This window comes from Ranitomeya variabilis, chromosome 4 (assembly GCF_051348905.1).
Source record: "Ranitomeya variabilis isolate aRanVar5 chromosome 4, aRanVar5.hap1, whole genome shotgun sequence".
In the NCBI taxonomy this organism is placed as follows: Eukaryota; Metazoa; Chordata; class Amphibia; order Anura; family Dendrobatidae; genus Ranitomeya; species Ranitomeya variabilis.
The window spans coordinates 682,000,485-682,018,709 of record NC_135235.1 but is presented as its reverse complement, the minus strand read 5'-3'; the positions used below and the strand labels follow the sequence as shown (position 1 = coordinate 682,018,709).

At 46.2% G+C, this 18,225-nt stretch overlaps 1 protein-coding gene across 1 annotated transcript in view; it reads right to left on the bottom strand.

Annotated features, from left to right (window-relative positions):
* The window catches only part of LOC143766384 (uncharacterized), a 109,769-nt gene that overhangs the window by 25,263 nt on the left and 66,281 nt on the right, over positions 1–18,225 (bottom strand). Inside the window, exons 6-10 of the mRNA XM_077254033.1 lie at positions 6,140–6,289; positions 5,831–6,010; positions 5,624–5,747; positions 5,443–5,540; positions 5,154–5,244 (exon numbers count right to left, since the gene is read on the bottom strand). Coding sequence (XP_077110148.1) covers positions 5,154–5,244; positions 5,443–5,540; positions 5,624–5,747; positions 5,831–6,010; positions 6,140–6,289 — 643 coding nt within the window. The remainder of the gene's footprint in view (positions 1–5,153; positions 5,245–5,442; positions 5,541–5,623; positions 5,748–5,830; positions 6,011–6,139; positions 6,290–18,225) is intronic.

The window sequence follows — 18,225 nt, the reverse complement described above, 5'->3', positions numbered from 1 at the left end:
GGAGAAATGTGCATTTTTTTTTTTACAAGAAGTATTGTTTATCCTTCCGGAGATTGACATGCTAAGCATGCCGAGATGAGGAGACTTAAAGCCTCAATGCTCCTCTGGGAAATATGCTAATTATGCAAATTGTCTATTCAGAGAGGAAGAGAACTAGAACTCTAGTGCCAACCTAATGGAAGGTACCAATCCTACAAGTCAATGTCAATGTCGACCCTTTAATGAGCCTTGTCACATGACCTAGGATAATAGCCAAACCAGAATCTCAATTTGCAGACACTGTGTTTCGGGATACTGCCCCTCGTCACTGCAAAGTGGAGATCTAGTTTGGCTGTGTGAGAGGCGTTCGACCAATATCCAAGAAATATTGTTTTTCCATGCAGATATTGACATGCTAAGCATGCCGAGATGAGGAGACTTTAAGCCGCAATGCTCCTCTGGGAAATAGGCTAATTCTGCAAATTGTCTCTTCAGAGAGGAAAAGAACTTGAACTCTAGTGGCGTCTAATGGAAGGTAGCAATTTTTTTATTTTTTTTACAGGAACTGTCCTTTCTAGGTTTAATTGTGTCAGGGGAGGGGTTTCGCATGGATCCTAAGAAGGTCCAAGCATTACGGATTGGGTGCAGCCTCATGACTTAAAGGGGTTGCAGCAATTTTTGGGTTTTGCTAACTTCTATGGGAAGTTTATTAAGGGTTTTTCGCAGGTGGTAAAACCTTTGATGGACCTCACTCTCAAGGGGGCTGATGTGAAAAATTGGTCTGTGGTTACGAAAAATTATTTTCTGACATTGAAAAAATGTTTTACTTCAGCCCCTGTGTTGGTACAACCCGATTCGTCAAGACCTTTTATCATAGAGGTTGACGCTTCGGAGGTAGGTGTGGGGGCAGTTTTGTCTCAGGGCCCTTCTACCCTTACTAATCTTAAGCCGTGTGCCTTCTTTTTTAAGATATTTTCTTCTGCAGAGAGGAATTGTGATGTCGGCAATAGGGAGTTGTTAGCGGTTAAGTTGGCTTTTGAAGAGTGGAGGCATTTCCTGGAGAGGGCCATGCAATATATTTCAGTTAATACTGATAAAAATTTGGCCTATATCGAGTCTGCCAAGAGATTGACCCCCAGACAGGCTTGGTGGGCACTTTTTTTTTCTCGATTTCATTTCACTATCACATTCCGCCCAGGATCTAAGAATATTAAGGCTGATGCGTTATCCCGAAGCTTTGATTCTGTGTCCCCTCCTCCATTCTTCAGCCAGGAGCAGTGGTGGCCGAAATCTCATCCGATTTACAGAAAGAAATTTTGGAGGCCCAAGTGCGGGCTCCTGGTAATAAAACCTCAGGTAAATTGTTTGTACCAGAAAGTTTCCATCACAGACTCCTGCAGGAGTTCTATGATTCTGTATTGAGTGCTCATCCTGGGATTGCAGCTAACTGGGGAGCAGTTGCGAGGGGCTTTTGGCAGCCCTCTATGGTAACAAATGTCAAAAAGTTTGTGACTGCATGTGGGGTGTGAGCCCGTTCTATAATTTCTAATTGCCGGCCGGGGAATTGGTGCCTTTGCCAATTCCGGATAGACCATGGACACATTTGGCCATGGACTTTATCACAAATCTTCCTCCTTCCAGGGGCAACTTAGTGGTATGGGTGGTGGTGGATAGGTTCTCCAAACAAGCCCACTTTACAAGCGTTACCATCAGCTGAAACCTTGACCCGCTTATTTATTCAACATATAGTTGGGTTGCATGGAGTGCCTGTGAATGTGGTGTCGGACAGAGGGGTACAGTTTGTGGCCAGGTTTTGGAGGGATTTTTGTAGGAAGATGGGGATTACGTTGTCCTTTTCCTCTGCCTATCACCCGGAGTCTAATGGACAGAGTGAATGCACAAACCAATCAATGGAGCAAATTCTAAGATGTCTGGCCTCTTCTAGACAGGAGGACTATTGTGAGGTATAGCCCGTGGGAGAATTTGCGTTCAATGGTTGTGTGAGCCAGTCTACTGGGTCTCCCTTTCAGGTCAACTATGGGTTTAACCCACATTTTGGAGAGTTCTCCCGCATGGATTCAGATTGTCCTGCAGCCAAATGTGTGGTACAATGTTTGGAAACTCTTTGGAGAGAGGTTCAGAAGAACATCTCTGAGGCCCAGAAGAGGTACAAACGGTTTGCAGACAGGAGGAGGGGGTCAGAGCCGGCGTTTGTAGTGGGGGAGAAGTTCTGGTTATCCACCCGCAATATCAAGCTTAATTACCCTATATGAAGCTGGGTCCCAGGTTTATTGGCCCATACAAATTTGTGGAGGCTGCCAATCCGGTGGCCTACAGACTACTGCTGCCCGCCTTCTTTAAAATTTCTGATGTCTTCCACAGGTCCCTGGGATGGTGAGGGAGGATTCCTCGTCCAATGCTTCGTCAGTATTAGTAGAGGGACAGTTGGAGTACTAGGTAGGGCACATCATTGACTCCTGGTGGGTGCGCCAGGAGCTCCAGTATCTTATACACTGGAAAGGGTTTTCTCTTGAGGATCGTTCATGGGTCTCGGCCAGTTCGGTGTACACCGATTGACTGGTGCGGCCTTCCATGCCAGGTACCCAGAGAAGCCTGGGGGTCCAGTGGCCCCCCATTAAGAGGGGGGTACTGTCATGGTTTGGACAGGGTTCATGCCCTGCCTTCTCAGGGTTAATTATAGGTAGCCTCTTTTTGGATCGGGGAGGGATATTTATACCCACACTGAACCTGGATTCTCTGTCAGTTGTACTCTCGTTTGGTCTGTATTCCTGATCCCCAGGTGTGCGTGTGCCTACTGTGCTTTTTTGGTTTGACATTCCGTGTATGATCTGGCCAGTTTGTTTGACTCCGCTACCTCGTGTCTCTTTTGGTCTTTGCTTCCGACCTTTGGCTTCCTCCTGACTATTCTTCTGTACCTCGTTGTCCTCCTAGTTCTGACCTGGGCACATTATACTCCTCTCCGGCGCCGGTTGGCTCACCCACTCTCTGGCCCTCAGTCATTGCCCCTTAGTCACGTGGTTCAGGTCCTGCTCGATTCTCAGTGGCTTCTTCACTGCTCTGCCCTTGTATCCCTTACTGCGGCGAAGCGCCCTCCCTGCAGCAGGTACTCCCGGGGTTCGTGACAATAAAACTGTGGCTAATATGAATCTTAGGAAAAAAATACATCCAGAAAAATGTCACTGGCGATGGCGGCGCCAGCGCAGTAGCATCTATAAGTAAGAGATAGATGATACTAGACAGGTGCTGCCGATGTCATTTTGCTGGATGTAATTTTTTTTTTCTAAGCCTCACAATAGCCACAATATTATAGGTATTAACAATAATAACAACACTATTATATGCATTATGTAAAATATGGGGCAGGTCACTGAAGGATCAGTAACCTGTCATAAGCCAATACAGATGAATATGTAAGCAGAACACCACATAAAGACCCGCCCACAGCCCTGGTACAAAGCCACGCCCAAGAGCACGAGAATCTCATCAACTTAAAACTACAAATACAGATTAAACAACAACCACAAGACGGAATTCATCACTAGGACTATCAGGGAGCTACAGACTCACAAAAGTGAGGCAGGACAATCCCACTACAATCAAACTATCCCACAGAATAAACAGGTAAAAAAAAAGACATAGAATAAAAAAAATGTTACATCCCCAACAAAAACGTATCTACGAGGGGAGAACTTTAAAATTAAACCAGAGTTGCATTCATTTATGGTGGACCATTGGAGCTACTATGAGTCCTGACCAGAAGATTAGAGAAAATAATATTGCTCCCCATTTCAGGAGAGATTGTGCAGTAATCTGAATTTCTTAGGACCGAAAACAATGTAATTTATGACGTGGAGTGAATCCATGAAACCAGGGCTCGAGCCATGCCAACACATCTCCTGCAAGCGTGAGTAAATGTACCGTATTTTCCGGCATATAAGACGACTGGGCGTATAAGACGACCCCCCAACTTTTCCAGTTAAAATATAAAATCTTCTTAAAAGTCGGGGGTCTTCTTATACGCCGTATGTCGTCTTATAGGGCCGGTGACTAATGTGCCTTTTGGGGGGAGTGGTCCTGATGACGAAGAGGGGGCATCTCACAGGAAAGTGTGAGTGGAGTATCCCCCATTACCTCATTGTAGCTGCAGTGTGGGGTGCTGGGGAGCGGCGGCGGCCACCGCCCCACAGCACAGCACCCATGCGGCACAAAGAGGAGCAGCAGCTGCCGCCTCTCCCCAGCACAGAGACCCCATGCTGCAGCTACAATGAGGTAATGGGGGATACTCCACTCACACTTTCCTGTGAGACGCCCCCTCTTCGTCATCAGGACCACTCCCCCACACCCACCATATACACATTGGTGTCTGCACTCGGCGTACAAGAGGGCACCCGGCGTATAAGACGACCCCCGACTTTTAAGAAGATTTTCAGGGGTTAAAAAGTAGTCTTATACGCCAGAAAATACAGTATATTACAGCCATCAACCACGCACAGCTTAGAGATATATCATGGCACAGGTTTAATGTTTTTCTGTAGTTTATCACAATCCTCCTTGAAATAAGTTAGTTTTAATACAAATTGAAAAGTCAGGATAAAGGGAAATTCTCTTGTTATTGTACAGAAATTCACACTTGGCCTCACTGCACATTTAATGTTGTCAATCATAAAAGCGAAGTTTGGCCAGAAAGACTGAACCTGGTCTTGTAGGGACCATATGAGCACATTCAGCAGCACAGAAGGGGGAGAAGGAAGATTCATCCAATAAGATATCAGGGTTCTAGGAAGCTAATAGCATCATTACCCTCCGCTTTCTCTTACAGGCCCATGATAATCACTTCTTCAAGTGATTTTCGAACTTATCAGCAGATTATACATACTCTGCCATTTGGCTTTGTAGTTTACAGATCTGGGCAGGTAAGGGTCAGCGTCTTCTAATCCCAGGGGGTAGGTGAATCTTCCAAGTGGCAAGTTGTATATAAAAAAACTTTCAATGCCCAAAGTCATTTGAACAGTTCTGGGTGGAGGAGAATGTTGTGGTCTAGAGGCAAAATGGTGATCATGGTAATACGGCCAGACTACACCACCGATAAAGCATCCACAGCTGGTGACCGAGAAGAATCTGTGACTTCTCTGCATTTAGTGGTTACTACTCACCTGGGTAGTCATATGTGGGAATCTCGTCTTTACACCACTCATCACCCCTCACATATGTCTCTGTAGTATTAATATGGGTTAGATCTTCACCCTGAAACAAATATTGTAAAAGTCACAGACAGATGGAGAAGTCACATCTATGATCAGCTCTAATCCTGCCATCTCCACCGTTCTCATTACACAAGTATAAATCATATAATACTGGTGGATAAAACAAGACTGAGCACAAGACCTTCACAGCCGCCTACACATCATAGGGGAGATCTCATGACACCTTCTCTCCATCTACCTGATGATCCTGAGGAACATTAGGAACTTCTTGTTTACAGTCCTGTGGAAGAAGAGGACGGGGACATTTCTCTGGTATTGTTCTCTTACTGGATAGATCTGGAGAAAACACATACAGGGACTGAATACATAATCTGCATACAGATAATTAAAGGTCATGTGTATTTAGTCCTGTCTATTACCTGGTGATGTGAGGGGCTGGGGAACCTCCATTTTGACTTTCTTGTACAGATCTCTGTGTCCTTCTAAATACTCCCACTCTTCCATGGAGAAATAGATGGTGACATCCTGACACCTTACAGGAACCTGCCAAATACAATGATACCGTCATCCCCCCGATCCCTTCATAGTGTTACTGTATAATGTCCCAGCATTCCCAGCAGTGTCACCTCTCCAGTCAGCAGCTCAATCATCTTGTAGATGAGGTCTAGGATTTTCTGGTCATTGATCTCTTTATGTATCAGGGGGTGAGGTGGAGGCCCCGTGATTGGGCTCAGGAGTCTTCCCCACCCCTCAGACACAGGGTCCTGACAGCGCTCACTAAAGGTCTTCTTCACTACCGTGTAATCCTGGTTATGGAGAGACACATTAATAAATCTCACTAGAGACATTTCCAGAGTCCTCACCTCTCCAGTTCTGTCCATCTGTTATTCCCATACATAAGAATGATGTAATGTGACGTCATCAGAATTTCTCACCTCTCCAGTAAGTCGGAAGAGGATCTCTAGGGTGAGGTGTAATATCCTCTCTGCCATCTTGTCTCTGTCCATATCCATCTTTGATGGGTAAATCAAGAAAATTCTCTTATATAGAAGATCTTCACTGAGAGGATCCGATATTGTAGAGACCTGAATGAGAAGAAGATGAGCCGATGTAACATCATAAAAATCCTGTGTAAGGCTAGGTTCACATTGCGTTAGGGCAATCCATTTTTCAGAGCCGCGTTTAGGGGTCGCGTTAACGTCCCCGCTCTCGCAAATCCCCGATCTGCGAGAGCGGGGAACGGACCTCAGGCGCGCCGCGGATGCTGCTTGCAGCGTCTGCGAAGCATCACAAAAGAATGGCACATCGCTAGCGCGAGCCGAAAAAGGCACGCGCTAGCGATGCGCTACAGGCGAAATTTACATTGCTGTCAATGGGTGCGCTAACGGACCTGTTGCACGGCGTTAATTGCGACATTTTCGCCGTGCAACGCTGTCCGTTAGCGTGCACACATTAACGCAATGTGAACCTAGCCTAAGGGTATGTGCACACGTCCGGATTTCTTGCAGAAATTTCCTGAAGAAAACCGGAAATTTTCTGCATGAAATCCACATTTTTTTTTTGCGTTTTTTTCACGTTTTTTTAGCATTCTGCAAGCGTAATTAGCTTGCAGAATGCTAAAGTTTTCCAAGCGATCTGTAGCATCGCTTGGAAAACTGACTGACAGGTTGGTCACACTTGTCAAACATAGCGTTTGACAAGTGTGACCATCTTTTTACTATAGATGCTGCCTATGCAGCATCTATAGTAAAAGATAGAATGTTTAAAAATAATAAAAAAAATAAAAAAAAGGTTATACTCACCTGCAGGCGTCCGTTCCTATAGATGCCGGTGTGGTTCAGGACCTTCCATGACGTCGCGGTCACATGACCGGTCTCGGCCAATCACAAGACCGTGACGTCATCGCAGGTCCTTCACCGCACACCAGCTATAGAAACCGAAGCGGCAGCATGCAGCGGAGAGGCGGGAAGACATCGAAGGTGAGTATAGGACTATTTTTTATTTTAATTCTTTTTTTTTGACCAATTATATGGTGCCCAGTCCGTGGAGGAGAGTCTCCTCTCCTCCACCCTGGGTACCAACCGCACATAATCTGCTTACTTCCCGCATGGTGTGCACAGCCCCGTGCGGGAAGTAAGCAGATCAATGCACTCCTAGGTGTGCGGAATCCCCTGCAATTCCGCATTTTAATGAACATGTTGCTTTTTTTTCCGTGATGCGATTTTTTCGCGGAAAAAAAGGCTACATTTGCACAAAAAATGCGGAATACACTGAAAATAATGGGAGGCATATGTTAGCGTTTTTTTCGCGTTTTTATCACGTTTTTATAGCGAAAAAAACGCGAAAAATACTGAACGTGTGCACATGGCCTAATAATACAACTATACTGGAGATAATAAGGGAAATATGAGGAAATTTATTATTTTACAGTATTTAGTTTTCTTCTTTACATCTACTAATAAAACCTATATATTTTAGGCCACAGACAACAAGCAGTTTCTTCTTCGGAGTTGGCAGCTGAATACGTTTCTCAGACTCATCTTCCATAACGCTAATTCTCGTCTCATTTACCGACACTGGAATCGGCATTAGCGATATTACAGGAGATATTCATTACACGTGACAGGAGAAATAACTGCCGTATTTTTCGGACTATAAGAAGCACTTTTTCCCCAAAAAAATTGTGAGGAAAATGGGGGGTGCGTCTTATAGGTGGAATGCAGGCTTACCGGCAGTGTGGCAGCAGCAGAGGTGCGGGGATGATGAGGCGCGGTGAGCTGTATGGCGTGAGAAGGGTCCCTTCCACAGGTGAGGTGACGCCGCGGCCCGGTATCCAAGGCGAGCAGCAGAGCTGGGTGAATCATGGCTTTCTCGGTGGCGGCGGCCATCTTCCTGAGGTCGCGCGTGCGCAGATTGAGTTTTCTGCTTTCCGAGGCTTCAGGAAAATGGCCGCGGGAGGCCGCGCGTGTGCAGATTGAGATCGCGGCAGACATTTTCCTGAAGCAGAGTTCACAGATTGAGATCTCAGCTTCAGGAAAATGGCCGTCGCGCGATCTCCACCTGCGCACGCGCAGCCTCCCGTGGCCATTTTCCTGAAGACCTGGGAAGCAGAGTACACAATCTGCACACGAGCGGCCTCAGGAAGATGGCCACCGCCACCGAGAAACTGGTGATTAACACAGCTCTGCTGCTCACCTTGGATACCGGGCCATGGCGTCACCACACCTGAGGAAGTGACCGCACATCTGCCGCCGCCACAGTACTGCCGCAACCCCCCCACGGAAACCAGGCCATAGCGTCGCCAACCTAAGCAGGAAGGGACCCTGCTCAGGTGAACTCCGTACCGCCCACCGCGCCTCAGCATCACCGCACCTCTGCTGACACCATGCCTCCTGTAACCCTGCTCTGCCACCACCTGCCCTCAGGCAAGATATCTTAAATTCGGACAATAAGATGGACCCCCATCTTATAAAAAAAATCTTTTTTTCTGCAATTTTCACCCCCAAATTTGGGGTGCGTCTTAAGGTATGGTGAGTCTTATAGTCTGAAAAATACGGTACTTCATAATGAGGACGACATCTTCATCTTCTACTACGGCTCTAGAAACATATTTGTCCAGAGTCCGTCACTGACTCCATCACCACCCGTCCGTCTATATGAAGGTTTCCAGTCTTCCCCGCACTGTAATCTTTTATCACGTTAGATCTGATGTCCGATTCACACACAGAAGTTTGAGGCTTTTATAAAAGCTTTTTTGGTTCCACAAACTCAAGGGACAGAAATTATCTCATCCCAAAGTCTCCATGTACAGTGATTTATGGGGTTGATTCCTAGCCTTAGGCTTTCCCATATTACAAGAAAACCACCAGAAAAAAAAAACGGATATTAAAATGTTTCTAAAGAAATTTGGCTCCAACAATTCTTGTAAAAAGAAAAAAAAACATGGAAAATGCAGAAGACAGATTTTGTTTTTTCACACAATAAACAATTGCTTTAAAAAAATTAACTCATTTGGGCCCCAGAACATAGCTGTACACCGCAGGGACAGCACAGGGGCGCTGTAACATAAACCCTGGCAGTGTAACCAGTTGCTGCAAACATGGCATCGAAGGTGTGACAGAGTTTGGTTGAATGCCCTCTGCCCCCAAGTATTCGATAGTATGGGGCGGCCTAGCTACTACGATACTTACCGTATATACCCGAGTATAATTTTTTTAGGCTAAATCTGCCCCTCTCAGCTTATACTTGAGTCATTGTCCCACGGGGTCGGTGGGGGAGCGGCAGGAGTGGCGGCTGTCACATCATACTCACCCGCTCCGGGCGCGGTCTCTGCACTTCCCTGCTTCTCCGATGGTCTCTGGCGCCCGCAGCTTTTCCTATGTTCAGCGGTCACATGGTACCATGTGACCACCGAACACAGGAAAAAGCTGCCGGCGCTGGAGACCATCGGAGAAGCAGGGACCGCGCCAGGAAGGCAAGCCATGCAACATTCACCTGCCCCCGTTCCACCGCCGGGCTGTGCCTTCTACGTCCTCTGGCTGTGACGTTCAGGTCAGAGACCCGGAAGACACAACGGCGCGCGGCGGTGGAGTGGGGACAGGTGAATATCGCAAGTGCCGGGGGCCTGAGCCCGCGGCGACTCGGGCACCTGGCTCCCAGCGACAAGGTGAGTATGTCATTTTTAATTTTTTTTTTAATCGCACCAGCACCATACGGGGCATAATATTCAATGCAGCATCTAATGGGGCCATCAACCTTTGTGCAGCAATATATGGGGCATAATATTCTATGGAGCATCTTTTGGGGCCATCAATAACCTTTTATGCAGCATTATATGGGGCATATTTTAATATGGAGCATCTAATGGGGCTCATCATGAACTTTATGGAGCATTATATGGGGCTCCTGATTCAATATGGATATTCAAAAACACTTAATTACTGAATTACTCAATTAATTTTACTTTTATTGGTATCTATTTTTATTTTTGAAATTTACCTGTAGCTGCTGCATTTTCCACCCTAGGCTTATACTCGAGTCAATAAGTTTTCCCAGTTTTTTGTGGCAAAATTAGGGGGGTCGGCTTATACTCGGGTCGGCTTATACTCGAGTATATACGGTACATGCCTAATAATAGTGTATGTGATAAAGAAACTTGGCACTCAATTTTTGATAATATGAGGTAATTTGAATGCAGTCAAACTAACAATGGAAACAAAGAATGCAAACAAAATAAATAATGAAATCAAACATAATAAAATAAAACATACCAATAAAGACCAGAAGAAAAAATGTGTGATCTTGTAAGTCATACGGAGAGTGGTAATTCCACAAAACCGGAAACCTCTCAAGAATAGTGTAATAATCATAGAATAATCCTCCATATTTATATCTGGAGAAGACGTTATTCTGAAACGGAAGTAGTATAGTAAAGTAAAGAACCTACCCGACTGCGGTTTGGTACGGTGTATTAATTAAGGGGAATGAGACACCGTGTCTCTTTGCATCCCGTTAAATAAGGTGGTGTAAGTGGCAGACTGATTTTATTAGGAGTAATTATTCTGAGACACCCACCTATGATGTTATTACTGGCTTCGCAGAATTAGGTGACTGGGTTTTTTTTAAAAAAGGATGTGGTCTACGATATAATAGCGAGAATTAATGATGTGATCTCATTATATGTTAGGTAAAGAATATGACTATACCTTTAAGTCAGAGAGGCACTGTATGCAGTGGGGTACCCACCGTATTTCCTATGGTAAATTGTATCTGTAATGCACAGATAGAGTGAGTGACCGATGTGGCTAAGACAGAGGTATGAGTTGAGGTTGATTGTATGATCTTAAAAAAAGTGTGTCTGTACCTTAAATTCAGAGAGGCGCTGTGTGCCATGGAGCATCCGCTGTGCTCCCTGTTACAAGTTGTATCTGTGATATAACGATAAGGTAAGTAACTGACGCGTCACCATTAAAGATGAAGTGCTGGTTTCAGAACATACCGGTTTTAGTAGATTGGAGCCTGGTGCGTGGTCTAACGTGGTATCCGCTGCTTGTTGTGGACACCTGTATGTCAGGATGTGACAGTTATATCGGCAAGGGTCAGGGATAACCTCCATGTGGTACCTAATGCGTAGGGAGGCTAAAATGGAAGTATGGAAGTGAGGCAATCAGGAAGCGTCAGTGCGTTCTAATGGGCGGAAGTGCTCAGTTAGCGCGTTGCATAGGTATGGATTCGGCCGCATGTGTTCTAGAGCCCAATTTTGATGCGTGCCCCTTATCAGAAAGTGAGACCGGAGTTGTTTTCATAAGAGAAGGGTGAAAAAATAGGAATTAGACCTACCGGTAATTGTGTTTCCAGGAGTCCATCATGACAGCACCATGGAGGATGTCCTCCTCCTCCTTGCAGGGACAGGAAGCACACAAGAGGTTAAAAGGCCCCTCCCCACCCTTATTCCCTCAGTGTTTTAACAAGTACCACACCATGGATTATGCAACTTAACACATTTATTAAAATATCATATTACAATATATGACATACATAATTGTTAGGTGTCGAGTTCCCACCTCTGCACAGGGTGAATCTCGAACCATCTCCACTGCGGTCACCCATTCTTCTCCAGCCGCAGTGGAGTCTGCTCAGCAGAGATGTCAGTCCCAGCATCTAGCTCAGGCTGATACTGGACGACTGGTTACTACTGCCCTTCCAGGCTCTGTCCTTGTATCCAGCAATGTTCAGTAGCGAGCAGGTCTTTCTGGGACTAAGTCCTGCTTTTCCCTTACTGAGCATGCCCACGGGACAACCTCCCATTGGAGGTCAGGGGTCACATGCTCAGGTCCTGTTGCGGCTCCTATTGGTCCATCTGGAAGGTCTTGTAGCACTGCCGCTATAAAAGGTTCGCATGGCCGCTCGGCCATGCGCTAGTGTACACTTGTGAACGTGTGTGTGTTGATGAGAGAAAGTCGCCCTTTAATTATCCCCTCCCTTGTGATTGACTGCTCGCGAAAGGAGGATGATTGCTATCTAGCGCCCGACTTTGTTATCAAGACTTGAACACACAAAACAGCGTCTATTTGCTGTGACCGCCAGTGCGGCGCTGTGCGCTATAACAGTGCTTTCCCTACCCAAGCCTGGGTGGTTAGTGGCATCCGCCCGAGCGGCACCGCATGCACTCCCATGCATCTAAATTATTATTTCGGTTACGCTGATACCCCAGTTGCGGTGTCGAGCGCAAGAGGTCTAGTTGTACTCTAATCCCAAGTCTAGGGGTAGAGTTCTGTGACTCCTCGCTCTTTGTGCGGTATCGCAGCCCTGTGACGCAACAGGGTTCGCTTTCTTCATACTGGGTGAAGTTAACCCGTGTGTGAATCCATACTGTGCCGCCATATAGTTCGTCAATAATTAGCAGCAGGTTCCATCTCTGCACGGTGGACCCCGGGCTGCGAACGCACCTTACTCTATTTTTCTAATTATTTGGTGCGTTCAACTAGCCCTAACAATAATCAGGGAGGGAACTAAACGTGCTGTCAGGATGGACTCCTGGAAACACAATTACCGGTAAGTTCCTCCTGACAGCACCATGGAGAATACCAAAGAAACTTTTCAGGGTGGGATTACAGCCTGGAGAACAATTCCCCCGAAGGCTGTTTGTTGGTTAGATAATACATCTAGTTTGTAGTGTTTACAAAACGTGTCCAGCCTGACCAGCTTGAGGCCCTACAAATTTGGCTTACTGACGCACCAGCTGTCTTTGCCCAAGAAGTTGATAACGCTCGAGTTGAGTGGGCTGTTAATCCTACAGGGGAACTAATGCCCTGCGACTGTTATGCTAGGGAGATCAATGAAGTAATCCACCTTGCGATGGTGGACTTGGAGGCTTTTTTCCTTTATTTTTCCCCCCAAACAGAATGAATAAACTCTGATCCTTCCTCCACCTGCGTGTGGCCTCAATGTAGTCAATGACCGCTTGTCTAACATCTAAATTAGAATGAAGGAAGTACAATCGCCTGATTTAAATTATAACAGGACACAACTTTTGGTAGGAAGGAGGGGTCTAACTTCATGATTATCTGGTCCTCCCAAATTTTTAGGTATGGGTCTCGAATGGACTGAATTTCCCCTATCCGTTTTGCTGTGGTGATAGCCACTAAGAATGCCACCTTCATTGTGAGATGCGAGATGGATATCTGATTCCCAGAAATTACAGGGTCTGAGCTTAGGAAACGAAGAACTAGATCTAGGTCTCAAGGGGGAACTGAATGCCTGATCGTGGGGCGCAAATGCTGAATTGCCCTGAAGAATCTTATTACCCATGGATGAGAAGCCAGGGAATAGTCGAGGAAGGCTCTTAAGGCTGAGATCTGGACTTTTAGGGTACTGGGTCTAAGTCCCTTATTAATGCCCACCTGCAGAAAATCTAAGGCCCTTGGGATATCAGGCTTTCTTCCGGAAAGGTCTGACCTGCCACCCTCCAGACAGAACCTCTTCCAGATTTTAAAGTAGATTGCGGACGTAACTGGTTTTCGGCTGGATTGGATTGTGGATATAATCTGGTCAAGTAATCCTCGAACCCTCAGGAGGATGTCCTGCTCAGGATCCAAGCCGATAGATGAAGACTCCCCAAATTCTGATGGAAGACTGGACCTTGGTAGATAAGATCTTCCCTAGGTGGCAGCAGCATCGGGTGTTCCTCTGCCATAATCCCCAGAAGCGGAAACCAACTCCTTCTTGGTCAATAGGGCACAATAAGAAGTACTCTTGCTTGATCTTCCTGTATCTTCCTGAGGAAGGTTGGAATGAGATATATCGGTGGAAAAACATAAGAGAGGGATCTTCCCAAATTCTGACTCAGCGATGGCACAAATCCTGGAACACCTCCCTGCTTAGCTCCCATTCAGTTAGCCAGATCTTTCGTCTGCGACGACGTTCCGGGATCCCTGTAGATGGATGGCTGTTATCGATAAGACTGTTCTTTCCACCCAGGAAAATATCTTCCCTGATAGTTCCTGGAGTTTTTGGTGCCTGGTACCTCCCTGATGGCGCAAGAAGGATACCGCCGCCATATTGTCCGTCAGGATTTTGATGTGTCTACCTCTCAGCTGGGCCTGACTTTGTCTTAGAGCTTCCCATATGGCGTAAAGTTCCCTGTAATTGGAGGAGCTGGATTGTATGTTTACTGGCCACTCTCCTTGGAGAATTCTTCCCTCCATGTGCTCCCCCCATCCCCACTTGTTGGCATCTGTGGTGATTGTGACGCATGGACAAGTAATCCAAGGAACACCCTCCTTTAGGTTCCTTTATTGAATCCACCATAGTAGTGACTTCTTGCCTGATGGGGATAAAAATATTTTCTCGTCCAGGGAGGATTGGCGACTATCCCAGACAGCCAGGATCTCCCGCTGTAAAACGCTCGAATGAAACTGAGCCCAGTGAATGCAGGGGATACAGGCAATCATAAGGCCCAAAACTCGCATCACAGTCCTGATAGAAATACGACCAATCATAAGCTCCTTTACTCTGCTCCACACGGTCCTTTGTTTCTCCAGGGGCAAAAAGGAAGTTCTGCGACTGGAATCCAGCGGGACTCCTAAGAAAACTTTCTTTCTTGCCGGAGTTAGGTCTGATTTGTTCCCGTTTATAATCCAGCCGAGGGATTCCATAACTGCTATGGATTTTTCTCTGTGTTGTTGGAGCTTTTCCGCCGAAATCGCCACTAAGAGGAAGTCGTCCAGGTATGGTATGATGATTATTCCCAGGTTTCTTAGAAGAGCTACTATCTCTGAGACTAGCTTGGTGAATACTCGAGGACCTGACGCTAGGCCAAATGGAAGACACTGGAACTGAAAGTGGCAGGTCTGATCTGGCAGTCTCACTGCAAATCTCAGGAACCTTTGGGATACTGGGTGGACAGGAACCTGATAGTAGGCATTTTTCAAGTGTATTGTGCACATTAGGGCGTTTTTGTTTATTAGGTGGACCGTGGTCTGACTCCATCTGGAATCTTTTGTAAGAGACCCAGGCGCTAGGGGTTTTAAGTTTATAATTGAGCAAAACTCTCCTGATGGTTTTATGATAAAAAACAGAGAGGAGTAGTGCCCCAAGCCTACTTCTGCTCAGGGGACTGGCACTATAACCACTGAGTTTACTAGATCTACCAAGTCTGCCTATAATTGGGAGTCTGATTTTACTGTAAGGGGAGCGATGACTCACTCGGGAAGGGGAAGCAAATTCTATTTGATAGCCGTCTGATATTGTCTTTAAGACCCATTGATTCTGAGTCACCTGAAACCACATTTCTGAGAACTGCTTGAGTAGCCCTCTGATACGGACAGTGTCATTGTTTCCTGGACCTTGTACCTGATCTGAACAGGGAACCTCTACTCTTTCCACCTCTAGAGTGGGAACGACTGTAGGGACCCCTATAAGACTTTGCCTGGTTTCTGTACTCTGTTTTCTATAGTCGCCCGGCCTACGAAAGGGCTACTCCCGTCTACCTTTGTCTTCCGGGAACCCCTTCTTTTTGTAGGCCGCATTTTCTAGAATATCATCTAGAGCAGGGCCGAATACTCTTAACCCTGAGATGGGAAGAGAGCAGAGCTTGTTTTTTGAAGCACCATTCCTGGACCATATCTTTAACCAGTTAGCTCTGCGAGCCGCATTGGAAAGTGAGCTATTTCTGGGAGAGAATCTTACTGACTCAGCAGATGCATCGGTCAAAACAGCTGTAGCCGACTTCATGAGAGGAATGGAAGCTAAGATATCCTCCCTTGGGGTTTTGTTAGACAAGTGTTACTCCAGTTTCCCCATCCATAAAAACATAGATCTAGCAACTGAAGTAGCGGCTACATTTGTCTTGATTAAGACCTCTGATGACTCCCAAGCTCTTCTTAGCAGATTAACCGCCTTCCTATTCATAGAGTCTTTTAAACTAGAAGAATCCTCAAAGGGAATGGAAGTCTTTCTGGCCACCTTAGCCACTGGTACATCAATTTTGGGCCACTCTTCCCATATCCCACCCGTTGCTTTTGTGCCCTAAGGCCCCCAAACATTAAGTCCTGTCCAGACTGTGGTTCTGGAGCCTCCTCGACCTGCATTGTGTTCCTTACAGCTCGGACTAGGTCGTCTGTGTTACGGAACCCCCCAGCACTCAGAATATGTTGTGCAGTTATATGTATGTATAATAGGTTCCATGTGAGATGCATCAGCCCACAGGCTGCGCCCTGGGCAGAGGGGACAAGATATCCCCCTTCTGACCTCCCCCACCTTTGTAATTCCCTCAGTAAATATCGGCAGGCTCCGACCACCTGCGGCTATTGTAATGTATGTCTGGCCTGCCGCTTTTTAATTGGCCTGCCCTCTGTATCTGTGTGATATATATTCTGTGTCCTGTGAGTAAAGCGTTGTCACACTGGAAATACGTGGAGAAGCAGTGATCTTTAATATGCGCTCATGTAACCAAGCAATTCCAGCCAGCGTCCTTCATTCAGACTCCAGCCAAAGCAGAGTGGACCTCCTGAAACACGGGGTGGTACTGAAAGAGGTACTCCAGCACGGTAGACCCCGATACAGTCTGTATCTTCCGACAGGAACAAATATCTTCGGCCTCGCTCCTGTTCCTCTGAAATTACTTCACCCTCCTCCTGGTCAGATCCCCGAAGATAGGAATCCTCATCCGAGCTTAGTTCCATTTCCCATCTGGCTCTTTTAGCACTAGGGCCAGGACTATAGGGCTGTGAATAATAGCAAAAAACTCGGCACTCAGACTTAACTTAATCAGATACAGTGATTTAATGGTGTCCACGGTAAGTAACAGAAGAAATGTTTCGGTCCTATAGCCGGACCTTCATCAGTCACAATATTCGATCGTGAACGGAAGTTAGTGGACCCGAAGGATGGTGGGTTTTCATTAAGGTCATATATATAGGTGGACAGTACAAGAGATGTGTCAGTGTCTCAGGGGGATGGCCAAATCCGGCGGTATTGCCTTCTGTGGAATGGAGCCTGCGTGTCCTGATCAGTGAAGGACGCGGTATCCACCGCAAGTCAGTGTGACACCGCAAGGTCATATATATAAGTGGACACAGCCAGTGTCTTAGTGGGATGGCCAAATCGGGCGGTATTGCCTTCTGTGGAATGGAGCCTGCGTGTCCTGGACAGTGAAGGACGCGGTATCCACCGCAAGTAAGAGTCCGGCGCTCTGACGTCAATGGAAGTGCCTATAGAAAAAACAGCCGCACACTCAAGACTTGCAGATTTTTACTTGAAAGTTGTATTTTTTATTATTAGTACAGGCATCACCAAATGCTTATTAGTGTTCAGAGAAAATGACGGATACTTTAAGTTACGGTTAACGTTTCGACCAAGGCTGGTCTTTGTCAAAACCACACTTCTAATGGAGGGTAGAAAAGGTGCAGAAGCAGTCCGGAGTGGGCAGAGTCTGCAGGGGTCCTGTAGCACTGAGTCCGTCTCATTGGTGATGCAGTGGACTCAGTGCTACAGGACCCTTGCAGACTCTGCCCACTCCGGACTGCTTCTGCACCTTTTCTACCCTCCATTAGAAGTGTGGTTTTGACAAAGAACAGCCTTGGTCGAAACGTTAACTGTAACTTAAAGTATCCGTCATTTTCTCTGAACACTAATAAGCATTTGGTGATGCCTGTACTAATAATAAAAAATACAACTTTCACGTAAAAATCTGCAAGTCTTGAGTGTGCGGCTGTTTTTTCTATAGACACTGTGACTTTGTGTTCAGCCTGCACCTTTTTCCATGCGGAGTGCACCACATCTCTTGTACTGTCAACGGAAGTCAGGGGGAATCCCAACGCACTTCCGTTGACAGTACAAGAGATGTGGTGCACTCCGCATGGAAAAAAGTTGCAGGCTGAACACAAAGTCACAGTGTCTATAGAAAAAACAGCCGCACACTCAAGACTTGCAGATTTTTACGTGAAAGTTGTATTTTTTATTATTAGTACAGGCATCACCAAATGCTTATTAGTGTTCAGAGAAAATGACGGATACTTTA